General features: G+C 40.3%; 3 protein-coding genes and 1 long non-coding RNA gene across 8 annotated transcripts; 2 read left to right on the forward strand and 2 right to left on the reverse strand.

Annotated features, from left to right (window-relative positions):
• Window positions 1-132: 132 nt before the first annotated feature.
• med21 (mediator complex subunit 21) lies at window positions 133-3875 on the reverse strand. 2 transcript variants are annotated; one of them, XM_061762532.1, is made up of 4 exons: window positions 3589-3875; window positions 3376-3490; window positions 2210-2310; window positions 133-606 (listed from the first exon to the last, which is right to left on the reverse strand). In XM_061762532.1, exons 1-4 carry the CDS (start codon window positions 3628-3630, stop codon window positions 427-429), a joined length of 438 nt encoding a protein of 145 aa, XP_061618516.1. In that variant the 5' UTR covers window positions 3631-3875; the 3' UTR covers window positions 133-426. The 2 variants fall into 2 exon arrangements, with proteins under 2 accessions (XP_061618516.1, XP_061618517.1); XM_061762533.1 differs by having other exon boundaries at window positions 3579-3875.
• On the forward strand, window positions 3840-6246 carry fgfr1op2 (FGFR1 oncogene partner 2). 2 transcript variants are annotated; one of them, XM_061762531.1, is made up of 6 exons: window positions 3840-3910; window positions 4711-4847; window positions 4933-5050; window positions 5125-5267; window positions 5646-5759; window positions 5829-6246. In XM_061762531.1, the coding sequence occupies exons 2-6, from the start codon at window positions 4713-4715 to the stop codon at window positions 5964-5966; spliced, it is 648 nt and encodes a 215-aa protein (XP_061618515.1). In that variant the 5' UTR covers window positions 3840-3910; window positions 4711-4712; the 3' UTR covers window positions 5967-6246. The 2 variants fall into 2 exon arrangements, with proteins under 2 accessions (XP_061618515.1, XP_061618514.1); XM_061762530.1 differs by having other exon boundaries at window positions 3884-4126.
• On the reverse strand, window positions 4902-17708 carry LOC133472133 (uncharacterized). 2 transcript variants are annotated; one of them, XR_009786610.1, is made up of 4 exons: window positions 17553-17708; window positions 12692-12883; window positions 11496-11634; window positions 4902-5340 (listed from the first exon to the last, which is right to left on the reverse strand). It is a non-coding gene; the product is annotated as an uncharacterized LOC133472133 (long non-coding RNA). The 2 variants fall into 2 exon arrangements; XR_009786609.1 differs by lacking the exon at window positions 12692-12883.
• tm7sf3 (transmembrane 7 superfamily member 3) lies at window positions 7307-17031 on the forward strand. 2 transcript variants are annotated; one of them, XM_061762529.1, is made up of 12 exons: window positions 7307-7581; window positions 8694-8848; window positions 11444-11594; window positions 11877-11997; window positions 12703-12874; window positions 12950-13127; window positions 13214-13258; window positions 14123-14203; window positions 14266-14418; window positions 15206-15306; window positions 15382-15544; window positions 15611-17031. In XM_061762529.1, the coding sequence occupies exons 1-12, from the start codon at window positions 7512-7514 to the stop codon at window positions 15862-15864; spliced, it is 1644 nt and encodes a 547-aa protein (XP_061618513.1). In that variant the 5' UTR covers window positions 7307-7511; the 3' UTR covers window positions 15865-17031. The 2 variants fall into 2 exon arrangements, with proteins under 2 accessions (XP_061618513.1, XP_061618512.1); XM_061762528.1 differs by having other exon boundaries at window positions 7308-7581; window positions 13214-13300.
• Window positions 17709-17928: the final 220 nt, after the last annotated feature.

Raw genomic sequence — 17928 nt, forward strand, 5'->3', positions numbered from 1 at the left:
AATATGCTTTTAAAAAAGCCACTAACTTCCTATTTTTCCCAGAGAGGAAAGCATTGCTTGTGAAAACACACTTCAACAATAAATATTGTTTGCCATTGCTTGCTATGTTACAAAACTACAGGAATACTCGTCTGTAAACAAATGTTTTTATTCAAGCTTTATTTAACAAAAACACCCATTAGACCATAGAATTATACTAAGCTTATTTACAAATCAGCCCTCTGGTCATAAATATTTACAAAACCAACATACAAAACTGAACTACAGCCAGACAATACTGTTTTCCCCAAGTAAACATTTGAGTTTATCTAAAAGTGTAAAGTGATTCAAATATGGCTTTTGTTCACCTGACAGACAGAGGCTGGCAGCTGAGTGTTATAAATAAAAAAATCAGTAATGATATGACACAGGGCTGTTCGGAGCAGGTCAGGATTCAGCAGGTGAAGGCTGGCTGGCCGCGCCATTGCGGGTGCGGAGCTGAGACTGGGCAATGTCTGCCAGGGCGCTCTGGATCTTCTCCAGCAGCATGTCGCCACGGGTGACCACCTCCTTCAGACGGGCCGCGGCCTCGTGGTTCTCCTCCTCCAGCTGCCGCAGGCTGGCCGCCTAATGAGGAGTAGCACAATAGTGTCGCAATCTTCCAGTCCGTTTGTGTGCCCAGGGATATATTTGTGTGTGTGCCACAAAATGGACAAACTAAATATGAGGAAATACATGATCTCACATCAAAAAGACTAAAGTAAAACATGAGCTCATGTATGAGAATTCCAGGAAGTAAATAAAACAAATACTCCAATAGTTAAGCATTAAACGATCAGATGTCTTTGAACATCTGACATGCATAAAAACAATCTGTAATAATAACATTTTGAAGCATGTTGACTATAATCCAAACCAAGAAATTCAAGTGAACATAACACAGCAAATTAAAAGATGATGTGATGGGTTCTGACAGGGATTTAAGTTTATATTTTATTTATTTCATTTTTATGACATCCATTGCTAAGGCTGCAAAAGTCTGTGAATTTTCTTTGTTGGAAATTTACCATGGGAATTGATGGGAATAAAGCAGGGATTAACAAAATTTATGGTTGGCCCATAGGGATTTACTATATGTGGGAAAATACACATTTTAGCATAATCCTGACGAAAACAACCTGATTGCCTGCAAGTACAGTTGATTATGACGAGCCCATTTCCTGAAAACGTTCAGCAAAAAGGCACAGCATATGCCTTTTTCCCTTATGAACAGCATAAGGGAATTTGCTGTTAATCTTTGAATGGGGTGGTTCAGTGAATGATTAATATTGCATTTTTTTTTTCAATAGAATAATTGATTATTCAATAAAATTTTAAAAACTCAGTAAGTACTGCATACATCATAAATTATGTTGCAATGTCACGCTTTTTAATTGTATTATTTTGCATGGTCGTTTTATGTCAACACATAATTTATGCTTATTATTTCCAAAATTCCTCATCTTAACTTCTGGTAAAACTTTACTGGAAACTTTTGGGAAATTTTCCACTCATTTGCCACTAACTATTTTAGGTTGTCCATTTGAGGAATAATGTTCCCCATAAACAATACCGGCTGATTTAAAAAAAAATAAAAAATAAAAAATAAAGTTTTCAGGAAGTAGTACATAAATGGAAAAAGTCTAAATTCATGACAGAAAACAACTTTATCTGTGGAAGAAACAATAGAGCATTGCATATGGCTCCCTCTGCTGACTAAAAGCTTCTAACTTAACATTTTACATTTTTGTTGGAACATTTCTGTGTGTAGCTTCCATGTTTACCCTGTCCTCGTGTGGGTTATCTTCCGGTACTCCTGTTTCCTCCCACATTCCAAAATGATGCTTCTTAGGTTAACTGAAGACTCTTAATTGCTCATAAGTGTGTGTATGAATGGTTGTCTATCCATATGTGCTCTGCGGTTGACTGGCAACTAGTCCAGTCCCACAACTATCCAGCTTCAATATGTTCCTGCTACCTGGAACCTGAACAAGTACAAGCAACAGAAAATGAATGAATGGGCTATTTCTTAAACAAAGGGACTCTAATAATTGTCTTTTGTGCTCAATTGAACTTTTTATGGGGTTGATGTAGGACAAGCGGCTCAGAAAATGGATGGATGGATGGGGTTGATGTCACAGGGTAAACTAAAGGAAGAACTCCTGCTATGGTGTGTAAAACGACCACCGACCTGCAGAGCTGCCGTGGACTCCTCGCTCGGCAAAGAGTCAATTAGCACGTCCACATCTTTGGCTGTCCTGGCAATCAGGGCAGCAAACAGCTGAGCGTATTCTAAAAGTAGAATATGACAACAGTTCATTGTTTGATTAGAGTTAACTTGGAAAATCCACAACAAACCACCATCAAAAATTCAGTAGCTAGACTACAGTATGCTATATTATTTATCACGGTCAGTGGTGGGAAGTAAACTACACATACTTTGTTACTGTACTCAGTTTTTCAGGAATCTGTACTTTGAGTATTAATTTTTCTTATGACTTGACTACTCCCTCCATTTGAAAACAGATGTGTACTTTGTTTTCCTTTCAACCTCTGCATATGACTTATGAGACTGACAAAGCAAAAAAACAGCAAAATGAAGGACCGTGAATCAGAGAGCAATAATGACAATGCCAACAGATTTAGAGAAGAAAGACATTTGCCAACTATGGCCGTATTTTAAGACTTTTTATTAGACTATTTAAATGCTGTTAGCATTTAGCAAGAATGAGTTGTGGCAAATGTGTTGTGTAATCTAAAAACCACCAGCATCTGGTCTTCTTACAGTATGTCTAATTTGAAGAAAAACAAAGATAAGGTGTATTTTTGTTCAGTTATCATGGGCTAATTTAGCATTTTTTAAAGTTAGTTCACAACATTAGCAAAGCTGTGTGCAGTGATGTATTTTTTTTGGTCCTCACTACGAGCACTATGGAAGTTGATAGAGGGAAACTGTTGTGTTCAGTTTTTTTTTTCTTCATTGTGCCAACTTTGCAAAGTTATCAAAACGGGTTATTTATTAGGAATAAATAGTTACTCTCACTTTTTATTAATGGACGCATGTATGTTTCACAGTCTGTACTTTTGACTTGAATAGATGAGTTGAATCAATACTTCTATTTTCTAGGTTTTATCCCCCAAGTATCTGTACTTGCACTTAAGTACACAGTGCACTCTGATAACTATCAAGAAATCTGTCAGTCTGATGTTGTACACTACAAGCACTGACCATTGTAGGTTTTTTTTTTTTTTTTTTTTTTTTTTTTTTTTTTTACTTATTCACTGTTATCCCAATGCCTCTAAATAAAGAGCTTAGTATAGGTAACGAAGAGCTTTTAGGAGCCATAAATAGAGGACCTTCAGTTTGGTTTGCAGGCTGATCGTTGTTTATCGACGTTTGAATGTTACTGAAGGAGGCAGGCGGAGCACACTGTTGAAGGACCCCAATAGCGTTACAAAACTGATCTGCAAGCTAGAAAAAACAAAAACAAATACACAGGTTATTACAACGTTCTAAATGGACTTATGTATCAAAATAATGCATTGATTCTCAGCCATACCATACCATACCGAATTGACAGCATCTTGTAGCTGGGTTAGCCTATCCGCCATTTTTTAATGTCTTCTTCGTTAAATGGTGAGCAAAACAAATCGTCTTCCAGTCTGTGGTGCCACCCTGTGGTTCACATATGGTGACAAGAAATTACATATAATACATTTGGTTGTACTAAATAATTACATGTGTAGTAAAATTGTATGTTTTAACATTATTTTCCGTAATTAAACGTTTGTCATCAAGTTATCGTTTTGTGAGTCTTGTTTGTAACCACGCGAGATTCTACGAGATCTACGTGCTGCCATTTAAGTCCGAAGAAGATTCGACGATTATACAGTATGCTAGTATATTGTCGTTTATAAATCCTGTCAGTAATTTCACGGCCCTGCTACTGTATTTTGGACGTAACCACTTGTAATAAGACGAGGAGCCACATTTTGTGCCTCATTTATGTGGACTAGCCTATGGCTGTAGCTAATGCTAGCTACCAAACATCAACAGGAAGTAGTAGCCGAGCTAAAAGTCCAATGTCGTGCTCTTTGAGCTCTCCAGGTAATGTCGATCTTGTTTGTTCACCTAGCTCGAACTTTTAACTATACAGTGTTGGCTTCTGCTTGGTCTAATAGTAGATTGTTTTGTTTATACAACGGTCTTCTTAGGTTAGCGCTACGGTGTACTCCTGTGTACCCACTTTTAAAGTTAATAACAATGAGCGATAACGCTTTGAAAATAGACGTTGAAAACATATGTAATGATACTTTTAAAAATCACTACACATATTTACAAAAGTAAATATTGAAATTAAATGGCCCAATTGCACAAAACACCCACAAAGTTTCACCCACTGAGCTCTTCTTTTTAGGAAAGTGCAACATTAATAGTTTGTCTTCTTTTTAGCAAATGAAGAATGCAGACAAGTGCAACTAAAACAGTTTTAATAGTTAAAATTATTATGCTGTGAACTAACGAATGGCATTTGTTATCTGAGAGGCTGTTTAAATGTTGCTAGTTTTATTAAAGATCTGCACTGATCGATAATTGAGGCTACATAGACGGTCTGTTTGGACGGGAGATAGGAGATGACTTGAAATCTAATAAAAGGTCATTGTTCCTAATGGTGTGCTGCATCTCCTCAGACATGAATTGTACTTTGGAGAAAGTCCTGACCGATGCCAAATCATTGGTCGAAAGGCTCCGCAACCATGACAAGGCAGCAGAGATGTTAATCGAGCAGACGACATTTCTCAATAAGCGGGTGGATGCCATGAAGCAGGTAGGGTGTTTTGGTGAGGACATAATGACTGCATTAAGAAGTCTATCATCCCTGTTGAGTCATAGATTGAATTTATTTTTACCAGTATCAAGTGGAGATTGACACACTAAACCAGGTTGCACGTCATCGGCCTCGATCCAGTCTGATCCTGGGCATCCAACAGGAAAATCGTCAAATTAGAGCTCTCCAGATGGAAAACAAAGGTTTTCGTGAGGGGAAAAAAAACCAAGCCATTATGGTAATAAGTTGACTAATCCTATAGTCACTGTTTGTACAGAGCTACGGACGTCGTTGGAGGAACACCAGTCTGCCCTGGGGCTCATCATGAACAAATACAAGGAGCAGATGTTTCGGCTGCTCATGGCCAGGAAGAGGGACGACCCCACCATTGTGACCCAGCTGAAGGAGCAGCACACAACGGTCAGTCAAGTCTTGAGGCTTGATTTTGTGTTTGTAGATCAGTAGTTCTTAAACTTTTTTCAACACGTACCACCTAAGACAAGATGCACAGTTTGAACATTAACACAGTGCTTAAATATAAAAAAAAAAAAAACTGTACTTAATAATGATTAAATTAAAATGTACAGCACTAACAAACAACAAATGTACCTACATAGATGTTTAAAAACAAACAGTTCTTAAAGATTAAATGCAAATATATTGAAAAGGTTACAACTGAACTGTACTTAGGCAGTGATTCTTTTGACTACCACTAGAAGGACCCCCTGTACCACACTTTGAAAATCACTGCTTTAGATGAAATTAACCCAGCATTCACATTTTGATGTTTCTTCACAGGAACTCCAAGCACATGTCGACAAGATCAACGAGATGGCCTCAGTCATGAGGAAAGCGATAGAGGTGGATGAGGGGCAGATATGTGAAGATGAGGAGCGGATCAAACGGCTCGAGGTAAAAGTGAATGACCATTTCTTTCTGAAACTGAAATCATACTGTAGTCATTGTGTTTCTGTGCTGTAGCTGGAGAACAAAGGACTGAGAGAGCTGCTCGGAATCAGTCGCGAAGCATTCCTGATCCTGAAGAGAGAGGATGCATCAGAGAGCACGTCGCTCTCGCCGCCATTGACCAATACTGAACCTAGTTTACAAAAGAGTTAAGAGTAAAGACTGGACTGACCATCCATGCTTGCACTACAATGTGTTGTGGATGCACCAGTTTTCCTCCATGGACCCACCCCACCCTTAACTGGCAGTGCATCTACTGTATGACCCTCCTCAAGAACTGCATTTGAACAATCACTTTTGTCCTTTTTTTTTTGGTACTTGTTTTAGGTTTAACAGTGTGGCGAGCAAAGCCTGCGGCACTTGCAATAACTTGAAAGTGTGAGTGAGATCAAGGAAAATGTGAGCTAGAATAAATACATGACTATCCAATACAGTACTCTGTTTTTATGGATTATATTTTTTCACTGCTTTATTTGTCGCACATGGTTAATGAATTGAATGCTAGGAATCTGCTGTAACAGTTGATCATAGTGAAGTAAATGAAAAATGTCAAAATTTGTAAGCTTTGCAATATTAATTTAACCCAAGTATGTACGGAAACTCTTTCTTTTGCAGTTTTCACTCAGAATCAGAAAGTTTATAATACAGTATTGTGCAAAACTGCAGTTGAATGTATAAAAGAAAATAAGAATACTGAATTTGAAAAAACTACAACACTGCTTCTCTTCAGATTGTTGTAATTCCATAGAAACATTTGCGGTACAATTTTGACCAATCAGAAATTTGTTGAGTATGCAGGCATTGTACTTAAAACTAAATGTGACTAGCCAATTTAAAACTTGATTAAGGGTGAAGCACCATTAGCATTTTTCTGAGATGTTCAATTTGATTGATATTGATCCAAATTTCCACAGAAGTTGTCTCAGGGCACTTTACACATGGAGCACGTCTAAAACCATGCAATTCACTTCTTAAAAAGACCAACTGAACCCCTTACATGATTAAATAAGGTAAACAAATGTACAAATAAAAAAACAACGTAATTCATCTACTACACACTACAACCAGACTGATAACCAGTAACTTTCAGTGTCAATTAAAATAGCATTAATCAAATTGTCAGAATTTTGAGGCATATTTTGTATGTGACATGACCAAGAAAGACTATACGGTATGTGATTGAAAAGCTACGTGACATGGACAATTAAAAATAAGCATGAATTATATTATTAAAAAAAATTTGTTGCATTCATTAAACTACAGCTCACATAGGCCGATACAGTACTGTTTATTTTATTAAATCACGTGTCAATAACATTTACATTAATTATAACTAGCGCAGAAAAAATTGCGTAAATTACTTTAATATTAAAATATTTAATCCATGTTTTCACCATCTATTCGTTTTGCTCAGCCGCCTGATAAGTAGTGGGCGTTTCTGACCGAAGTATCGCGCGACGTCGTAAATCTCGCGCAGAGGGGAGGGGCGGCGGCGGTTGGGTTCACAGACCCTCCGCGCTGTCGAAGAAGGAGAGAGCAATCAGAAGAACATAGAAGTTGTGTCAGTGTCAGAAAAGCATGTTGCTTATTGGCCCACGGGGATTTTCACGGGCAAAACATAGGAGAGGTAGAGGTTACAAATGACTGACGAGTTCATTAGTCAAAAGTGTTTGCTTTGTAGTCAGATTAAAGGAGATAATGTTTCGGTGGCTCTACTGGCTGTTGATGCTGCGTTCAATATTATGTGAAGTTCAAGCTCAGGAGGAAAGTAAGTAAACAGTACAGTAACTAGTCTGCTTTTAGTACGCCATTTAACACATATTGTGGTCTAAGTGTAACTCATATTTAAATCACTAACATGCCACCTCGTTAAACGTATCAGCATGTAACTTTAGCTTATTACAATGGATAGCCAATGGGGTTTTCTTAATGGCTACACTCACCATAACAAATATACATGAACATTTCTTTTGGAGTAGTGCAAACAAGGAATGAGCACTAACATCAAAGGGCAAGTAAAGATAAATCAAATATTCTCATCTATCTATCTTCATATATATAATATATATTGTATACACACACACACACAGTTTAAAAATTGGGAGTCACCCAGACAATTTAATGGTTCCATGCAAACACACAATTATAAATATACACTATAGTTCAAAGGTTTGGAAGTCACTTCGACATGTCCTTGTTTTTGAAAGTACTGTTGTTGTTGTTTTTGACGCAAACAAATGTGTAGCAATTGGCTACAGTGATATAAACAGGTGTTTATGTAGGTTAATGGTGCCCCCCCCCCCCCCCCCCCCCCCCCCACACACACACACACACACACACACACACACACACACACAAGCTCTCACGATTCACGTGCTTCTACTTTAATCAGAAGAGGGGGGGGAATAAAAAATCTAGCTGAGCAGAGCAGAGCTGGAGTCTGACCTGGAAGGAAGGGCCATGTAACTTGTGCAAATAATTTATCTTCCATGCATCACATTTCTTCATCCTTTTTTTAAAATGAAGCAGAATGTAAAATGTATTTTACTGTGTCTCCTGCAATCTCTGCCTCCTTCAACCCCAAAGGAACTCGATTCTTTTCATGTCATTGCAAGATATGGACTCAACCCAACGAGCGGCTGGCAGAAATCTGCTCATTTGGGTCGTCTGGCCTGAAGTGACACATGATGTTTTCAGCCTTTATTTTACCACCCCCATCATCGTCACATCTTGGCTGACACTTTGTAGTCTCATTTTTCACAGCTACAGGTCATACGCTTTCATGTTGGTTCCTCTGAATCTGGTCATAGTTGGATCACTGCATACCGTGGGCAATGTTATTTTTGTTTTGAATGTATCGCACCATCTCTCTTGTGACAGACCGGGTGGTTTTCCTGCCGGGAGCCTTCCAGAACATTAGTGTGTCAGCAAATGAGACAGTGCAGGCTGTGGTCACCGGGATTCCCACAGAGGTCGCGTTCGCCACGGTGCAGTTCCACACACAGCGGCATAACGTCACGCTCTCCTACAGCACCGTAAGGCGATGACCGGCATCTTGCATATTTGTCCCACCTGAGTCCACTTTCTATGGCACACTAAAGTTTGGTTCAATCCATTTACCTGACTTAATCCACCTCTTGATACTACCACTATCTAGAACCCATCAATACTATACAAACATGCAACAGTTTCGAGGTGAGGTTTTGAGCAGAATCTAATAACGTGACAAAAACATAACACATTCCAATAAAATACATCATACTCAGCAGAGATGCTGATTATTAAATGTATTAATGCGTGCAGATTGCTACAGAAGTGTCTTGCTGATTGAACAGCTTTGCTCTGACCAACCAATCAGAGGACAGAAAAATTCTGATGTTATCATGGGGCAGCTTTGAAATCTGATTAAAGAAACAGTCCAATTGCTAATATAGTTTAAGTTACATCGGCTAGCGTGACTGATTTTGAAGGCCCTGGGCAGATTAGATTGACATGGCAACACAGAACCTGAAATCTGATTGGAGAAAAAAAATAAAAATAAATCTCTCTTCACTCTCTGCTCACCATGCATACCACCACCCACACTCTGTGTCAGCAGTCTTATTAACCTCTTGTGAATCTGTTCTCAATTGTCTTACCTGGATAAATAAAGGTTATATCAATAAATACTGGAAGCAGTGAGCCAAGAGAAAGGCTACAAAATGAAGAGCATAGAAATGAATAATTAATAGAATTTGATGTACATGCATGCAGCAAAGGCCTGGCTGGCTCTGACCACTTCCCACGGCAACAAGGTAATAACTAATTAAGAATGATTTTAAAACGGAGTCCACTACTTGGCTGCAACCGGCAGGGACGCCATCTCCAAAGAAGCAAACTTGATGTCCGTTATGGCAAGTCTGGCGATTATGACTCGCTGTAATAAGGAGAAAACCTGAAACCAATTTTTATACTGCAATTTTAGCACATTCTCGTTCGGGTTCCGAAAGGCTGGAGCTCGGCCCCGGGGAGAGAGCACAACGTGTGCTTTTTCTCAAACAAAGCGCGTCTTCTTCTCGTAACAAACGGTCACATGCAGAGAAGAAAGAAAGAACCGCGCTGCATGTCTTCCACTGTTGTCCTTTCTTTACCCTGTCACATTTCTCTATTTCGGTACTGGCAGGTTATGATACTAATAATCCAACAATCCCGTCTGCATGAGCAGCAGTAGTAGAAATGCATGTCAGATAAGACCATGGCTATTTAAGTAGTGTCAAAGATGACTGGGCATGACTCTTACAGCCCCTTCCAGATGATGAAGAGTGCAGCGGTCATGAGGAGGGTCCGACAGGGCGAAACCCTACCGCTCCGTGTCAGTCCCAGATCGTTTATTTTTAAGGGGAAAGGAAAACAAATGAATGGGAATTTGTCGGGGGCTGAAAATGTGTGTTGACGCAAATGAAGGTCAGAGTTTTACAGGAGAGGAGCTAAGCCCCTCAAAAAGGGGAATTTCACAGGGGACTTTTCTTAAACTCGAGCTGGATTAACACATTCTGTATGACTCTTATTCCTAATTAATATGAAATAAATGATGACTCTCTCCAATAAGCTAAACTGCTACCTTTAAGTTGTACACCAATTTAAGTTCCGGTTCAAGTTAGTAAATAAATAAATAAAGATCACTGGGGGGACTATTTTTTACTCCAAAGCTATTTCTTGTGACTTGTAACCACTCAGCACCTCTGTGGCGCATTGAATAAATTTAGTGGAAACCAGATCGAATGGGCATTTTTTGGCCATTGCGGTGCCGCACAAACAAAGATGGGATTGTGAGAGTTGTCATCTGTGGGCAAGCTCAGCGCTGCCAGGCTGGTCACATACAGTAGCAGTCACTGCACTTTATCTTGGAAAATATACAACGTTGCGGTAAGCGCAATAATTTAAGACTCTTGATTTTGGTGCACTATAATGGTGGCAGAACTGCACTTTTATGGCTACATTTATGGGCAAAATGTCAAAATATAATGTAAACATTTCCTCCTGTTAATTGCTTGTATCATATGAAATGAATGCTGCATTCATTTAACGTGTACGTGTCGTTTGTGGAACCCTTCAGTATGATTATTACCATAATTAGATTGAGTTATAGAAGATCAAGCCATCACAGATGCATTTCCTTCAAATGGAATTTTAATGACAAGTGTCCATATCTGCCGACGCATGACCGTAATTTATTTCAAGTTTTCCAGTGAACTAAGCGAATAAGTTCTAATGGGGGGGGGGGAGGGGGTGGATATCCTGAGAGTGCTTTTAGGATTTTGTTTTTTGTTATTCAAGTTCACCAGAGATTGTCATGAAAGGATCAACTGATAGGATTGTCGGAACAGACGCAAACAAATCCTGATTCTGATGGAATTAATTAATACTCCTTTGACATCGTGTTGCTATTTTTGGCCTTCTGTACCATTCATTTAACTTACCTTTTTTTTTTTTTTTATTTAAAAATTTTTCTCAATGTAATTGCACATCAGTATCAAAAATGGGATATTGGAACATCACATCCACAAAATCTTTTTGCACAGGTTCCTTTGCCTCTGGCTGGGATGTACTTTAATAGTCCTCAACTAATTTCCAGTGTTCTTTGTTTTTAGACACCAGTGTTTGGTCTCTCTTCGACGGCTGTGGACACAGGCATCCTGTTACCTCTCCTGCCGGGACAAACGTCCTTCACTTTGTTCCTATTCTCCGCCGACGGAAGCACAGTCACAGGCACGGGCGTTATTCTCCCTTTCTCCAGCACGGGTACGCCATCAACTTTCTTTTTCACGTTCATGTCGGAGCCCTACAAAGGGAGGAATAAAATGTCAGATTTGGGCCCTGTGTTGCATAAGATGTGAGGAAGTTGCATGTTGTTGTTTGCGCTTCTGTGAAATCAAGGCTGAAGATCTTTCACCATAAACTGAAGTGAGTCAGTTTTCTTGAGAGGAGGAAGCTCCAAATGTTGGCTGGTGGGTGTTTGGTGATCATGTGCCTGCCTTCCTGCAGCAAGTCATCCTGACATCTCATCCCTCTTCCTCGCTTTAGACCCTGTGCCCGGCGGTTGTAACATCGAGTTTAATCTGAACGTGGACCCCAACATCTACCTGCGCTACAACCTCTTCGAGACCACTATCCAGTTTGCGCCAGCCAACCTGGGATATGAGAGGTAACCTAACACTTTCCTGTCCAGCAGGCTCAGCAGCTGACAGCTCGCATGTGCGTCATGTTATACAGTTTTTTTGTTTTTTTTTTTCAATCAGGGTCTCGTGCTCGGTCGCTCCCTTTCCTCCTCCTCCTCCTCCTCCTCCTCCGCCTAAACTGATTCAGCCGGTAGTACTTGCTCCACCTTCTCAGGAATCTCTGTCAACTGTCACAAAGTAGACACAGTTGACTGATTCTCTTATGAAACCCTCCCGTCAGCTTGTGCACTGCTTGTGGGGGCAAAAGGAGCACAATGCCGGATTGTTCTGTTGCACTGTGAATACTACCTATTATTCTCTCCTCGGCCGTCACACACTGATGCCGTTTTAATGGCAGAAAGCATGCGCGACAAATTGACTTGGGACCAATAATGTGAGGTTAAATGTTGCAATAATCAGGAAAAACGAGACCCTCTTAACATTACATGCATTTTAAAAGATTGGTGTTCCGCTGTGTTGTTGACACGTGCTTGTCAGTTTTATCACTCTTTAGCCAGTGCCTACATGTCAAAAGTATTGGAACTTATGAGGACTTATGATGTGCTACTCGAACACCGGTTTTTAGTAAGGATTTTGGAGATACGATGATTCCGCCCAACAGCGACATTATACTACTACTCTAAGATCCCCACTAAAAAAAAAAAATAAATCTCCTCCTACGTGTCCAACAGGGGCAGCACTCCTCCATCCTGCGACACGTCCACGGGGACCGACACGCGCTGGCGGCTTCTGTATGACGTCTACCAGTACTTCCTGCCCGAGAACGACCTGTCGGAGCGCAGCCTCTTCCGCGGTGTCCAGGCCGTGGCTGACGTCGAAGGAATGACAGAGAACGGCAAACTGGTGCGAAACCTGATGGTCAAACAAGCTAAGTAATTTCACTTGCACGTATTGAACTCCTCTTTCTGTTGGCTGCAGATTAGGACGCTGTCCTCGACAGAAATGAGCACGGTGATGTTCAGTTCCATCCCCGGCCAGGGCGTCATTTACGCCGTCATCGTTCGAGACCCCGTCCTCAACACGTCGGCTTCTTACGTGCCGGTCCACACGTACGGCTGCAGCTTCACCTCGAAGCTGGATGGCTGTCAAACGCTGGGTGAGAGTTAAAACCTTTTCGCCACTTTTTTTTGTTTTTAAAGTTTTATTTTTGTAAGAGTACGTTTTTTTCTGTCTTTTTTTTAGGAAAGATAACCACAAAAGTGTTCTTCACTATCACCGGCTTGGCAGGTCTGTTTATCTGCTTCTTTGGGCACCGATTCTTCAAATGTGGTGAGCACTTACACTGCTTGATTTTAGAATGTTATTTAAGTGGTTTCGGATCATAGTTTGTGGTATATTTATGGTTTAAACACTTAATATAGGCAATTCTAAACATTATTAGGGCTTCTTGCGGTTTTTCACAATTCGTAGCAGGGCTCCGTGCCTGTCCACTGTGAATAGCTGCGGTTTACTGTACATCCATTTCCCACAAACTACGGACAGAGGTTTTGACCTTTTCACAAGCTACAAATACTGAAACAACAAGTCTTCAGCCTATTTGAAATGGATGTATTATGAATATGGTGGTAAGTTGAATTCAGTCATAATCCTGACACAGCAAATATTGTTGGAACGCGCCCCTTACACTATTCATATAGTCCACCCAGAACTCCAAAATATATATTTGGTCGTGGAAAGTTGAAAAACTGAATGATAAAAAAAACTTGAAGCCATAAAAAAGTCAATTTCTTTTTAATTTGCTTTCCATCTGGTTTATATCGGAATCCAACAAGTTAGCAAAGCCAGGGTTGCATCTCCATGGTAACCACTTCAACCGCCGTCACTGCTAGTTGATAAATGACTTCCCCGCACGTGCAGGAAGTCATTTAGTGACCTAACGCTGGTGTTTACTGGCCATAGTTTACGCTGTGTAATATTGTTAGTCTCTCATGTGATCCTCTGCATGTGATGTAGAATTTTATCCAAACTGAACCCATGATTATCCATCCACTTGTCTTCAATGTGACTCTGTCGAAAAGTCTATTCTGGGATATTGTGAATCTCATATCGGGCTTTATGTTTCTTTCGTGTCCACCTTTCTCGGTTTTACAGAGTTGTTTTGCATGGGCTTCAGCTTTTCCGCCTTCTTCTTCTTCGTGCTCATCACCAGGACCACAGGACTGGATTACGACAGTGAGTTTTAAACTTATTTCCATGTCAAAACTGTTCTCATTGTATTATGAACGTTTTCCAAGTCCGTCTCGCCGTGTCGGCGGTGATCGGCGTAGTGGGCGGGGTCCTCCTGGTGATGAGCTGGTGGCGCTTTGGCTCGATCATGGCGTGCGTCGTGGTGGTCGGCCTGATGCTCGGCTTCCTCGTCGCCTCCACTGTCCTTTTTACACCACTCGGTAAGGCACAAAAATATATACAGTGATGCCATGAGATACTAGCGGAATTTGTTCCAAGACCACGCTTACTTACTAACTCAAAACAGTCAAATAATCGTTCCCCATTGAAATAAGAGGAAATGCCATTAATCCGTTCCAGCCTCCCGAGAAAAAAACAACAAAAAATTATGTAATGTGGAAAGACAAACAGCACTCACAATATTTTACTTTATAAAAACATACAGCAAGAGACGGTCACAAGTTACTCCTCATAAGCCGCAGTAATAATAGTTATTCTTTGGAAAAGATATATATATATATATATGTAAATGTGTTTCTCCACAGTTTGTATTCAAATATCTGTTGCCTAAAGGGTCATAACTATGCAACACAGATGCCATCTGATAGCCTGTCTATGGCATTTGTCGTTGTGCGTCAGCATTAAGCCAGTGAACTTTAAGGGGAATTTGTGGTTGTTTTAATTATACAATGTGCAATTCTATTTTTTTTTTCTATGTTCAGTTTGACAGTAAACTTCAACTGGGAGTGGCAATAAACAGCTAAAAGCCTATTTTTTAGAATTATTCACTGTGAGTTTTCACTGCTGCCATAAAGCGCTTGTACCTCAAATTTTTGCTCGCAAGTCAAAGCCAAAAAACGGACGAACAACGGCACACTCATATCTCAAGTCACCACTGCATATCCCAAGATGCAACGTCATCAGGTGTTTGAAAACTCCTGTACATATTGTAAAATGGGACTATATCGGGGTTTTCCTTTTGAATCAAAATGTTTGGTCGTCCCCCAGGTGACCTTGATGTGTTCAGGCGCTCCAATGCCGTTTTCTGGGTGACGTTCTGCAGCATCATGATCATCGTCCCAATCTTCTTCATGCGTTGGCCCAGAGAGGTGACTCGGCGATGATGTCAACACTGTGGGATTCGAGCGTTTTGAGCGACTTAAGTTCGCGTGTTCTCTCACCAGGGTAACATCACAACGTGCGGCGTCATCGGCGCGTACGCCGTCGTCCTGGCGATGAACACCTACATCTACACCAGTCTTTCCTACATCACCCTCAACATCCTCAAGCGCTTCCTCAACAACAACTTCAGCGCCGCGTTCACTGACATACCGTTCCAAACCATCGGTGAGCTCATAAATGTCAGACAACGGAAAACTCAGCCGGTTTTAACCATCTTGATCTCTTGTCCAGACTACATCATGATTACAGTGTGGGTGGTGCTGGGCGCCGCAGGCGTCGTCCTGCAGCTGTACCGGGAGCGTACGCGGCCCTTCTTCCCGCCCAGCCCGTACCTCATGTGGCTGCAGGAGCGCGAACGGCGCAAGACCAATGTGCTGGACCCGAGCCACCACTTCCCACCGTTGCCCAACCGCCTCCTGGCCCGAGCGCGGCAGCTCACCAGACGGATGGAGCCGGCCGGAGAGCACACGCCGCTGCTGCTGTAGAGCCCGGCGGACCGACACGTTCGCCGTCCTCAGCGCGAGCCGCAATGGGAATGATCGCCGGGTTGCGTTCGGACTTCCGAGTTGCGAGGAAGCAGTGGTGGGTCATTCCATGTAAAATCAACCAAGAACAACTTCAAAGTCCAAATAAAGAAAATTTGAAGACAATCTGCGAGGTGAAGGGAAAATTCTCGGTTGATTTTACATAGATTGAGCCTGCTGTTTTGTTTACCATGCACAGATCAAAAACATCACAACTGAAAATGATCCAACAAGAACTGAAAGAAAACTGACACGAGATTGTTTTAATAGTTTTAAAAAATGAATAGTAATGAGTGTAGCTTTTTATGCTTTGGTCACTGCACTTTCCTGTTTGCACTAAAACACAAAAGTAGCACATTTTCCAGCAGCAGTCTTGCATGGTTTTGAAACTCAGGCTTAATTATTTAAAAACTGTGATGCCCCAGAGATGACTATTTTTTTAAAAATAAAAATAAAAAAAAGAGGCTCAGCTCCCACTTACAAGGTCAGTGAAGAACACAAAACAAGACAACAGATGTCAATGGACTCTTTTATATGTTGAGCCTGCAGGTTTTGTCCCTGTCATTCATTTTGACCAGCATCTTTGTACCCAAGGACAGTGATTCCCAATTAAACAATTTCACTTAATTGGCCCCAAAACGATTTATTTACCACATATATTGTTTCTTTGTTCATCTATCGAAACCAGCGACAAATAGTGACAGGCAGAACAATTAAAACGCTCTTCCACTACCACCGCGTCATCATTACTTCAGTGTATTTATACTTTTTGTGACATAGTGAGATTTTGTTTTTGCCTTGGCTCAAAATAGGTTGGGAAAGAGAATGAATCGTACCCTTAAGTAGTTCATTGTTTTAACTCACTGCATTTTTTTTCTTTTTCATGTTATAATAGAACTCATCAAAAAACGTTGTCGGACTTAATTGTTTATACACTGTTGTGCCATCATTTTTCTCAGGGTTTCACTCAGACTTTTGATCCACTGAAACAATTGATGGACCATCTGACTTGAACTGATGTATTTTTTATTAACCAGTTCAGATCAACATCCTGGTATGTTAAAAAAAAAAAAAAAAGTATAACTTGTAATTGTACATGTTTTAATGTTAATAAATTGTCAAAATGTGTCTCGTCCTTTTTCGTGCAACTTTTAGTTGAAATAAATGATTTTGAGTGTGGCACTAGTACCACTGGTGCTACGCGGGCTCCCTCTAGTGGTATTTGATACTCACTGAATTAAATGTTCAAACTGCACAATGTTAGTGATTTAAACTTGTTTTGTATTCACAGTCCATTTGTTAAGTGTACTGCAGCTCTCTTTAACTTTACTATTATTTGCATTTAATCTTTTAGAGAACTGTTCCCCCCCTCAAACATTTATTTAGGCACAGTTTTTATTTAACTTATCTGCAATACATTTGAATTGAATCCTTATTTAAGTACAGTTTTGATTTTTGTTTTCCGATATTTAAGCGGAGTGTTAATGTTCAAATCGCATCATGTTCTAGCGGCTTACAATAATATTTGGGCCTAAGTTGGCCTCGTCTTTGATGAAAACTATGCTACTCTAACTTAATGTTGATACTGGGGAGAGCTGGAGAGAGCAAAGTATTTTTTGAAAAATATATTTTTTTTAGTGCATGCTCACCTTTATTAGGAAGACCACGGTTTCGGGTTTGGTGTCGCTTTGGGCATTTTAACTGGCGACAAAAAAAATAAAAATAAAAAATAAAACATTTATAGATACTTTCACAGGTTATTAAAATGAGTATAATCACATTTTCACAATTTTCTAAATGTAATCGTTAGCGTACACAAATAAATACCATCGGACAATTGCCTCACGTCTGTGTCCATTTACCTTGATACATTCATTCTTTCCTACTTCCTGCACAACTGCGCTCTCCTGATTGGTGAACAAATAATTGAGGGCGTGGCCTCAATACAACCAATCACAATCAACCAAAATCCAGTGTGTTTGTGATTAAATTCCCTGCAGTGTTCCTTTATTTCCACTAGATGGC

The sequence above is a fragment of the Phyllopteryx taeniolatus genome, chromosome 22 (assembly GCF_024500385.1).
Source record: "Phyllopteryx taeniolatus isolate TA_2022b chromosome 22, UOR_Ptae_1.2, whole genome shotgun sequence".
Taxonomy (NCBI): domain Eukaryota; kingdom Metazoa; phylum Chordata; class Actinopteri; order Syngnathiformes; family Syngnathidae; genus Phyllopteryx; species Phyllopteryx taeniolatus.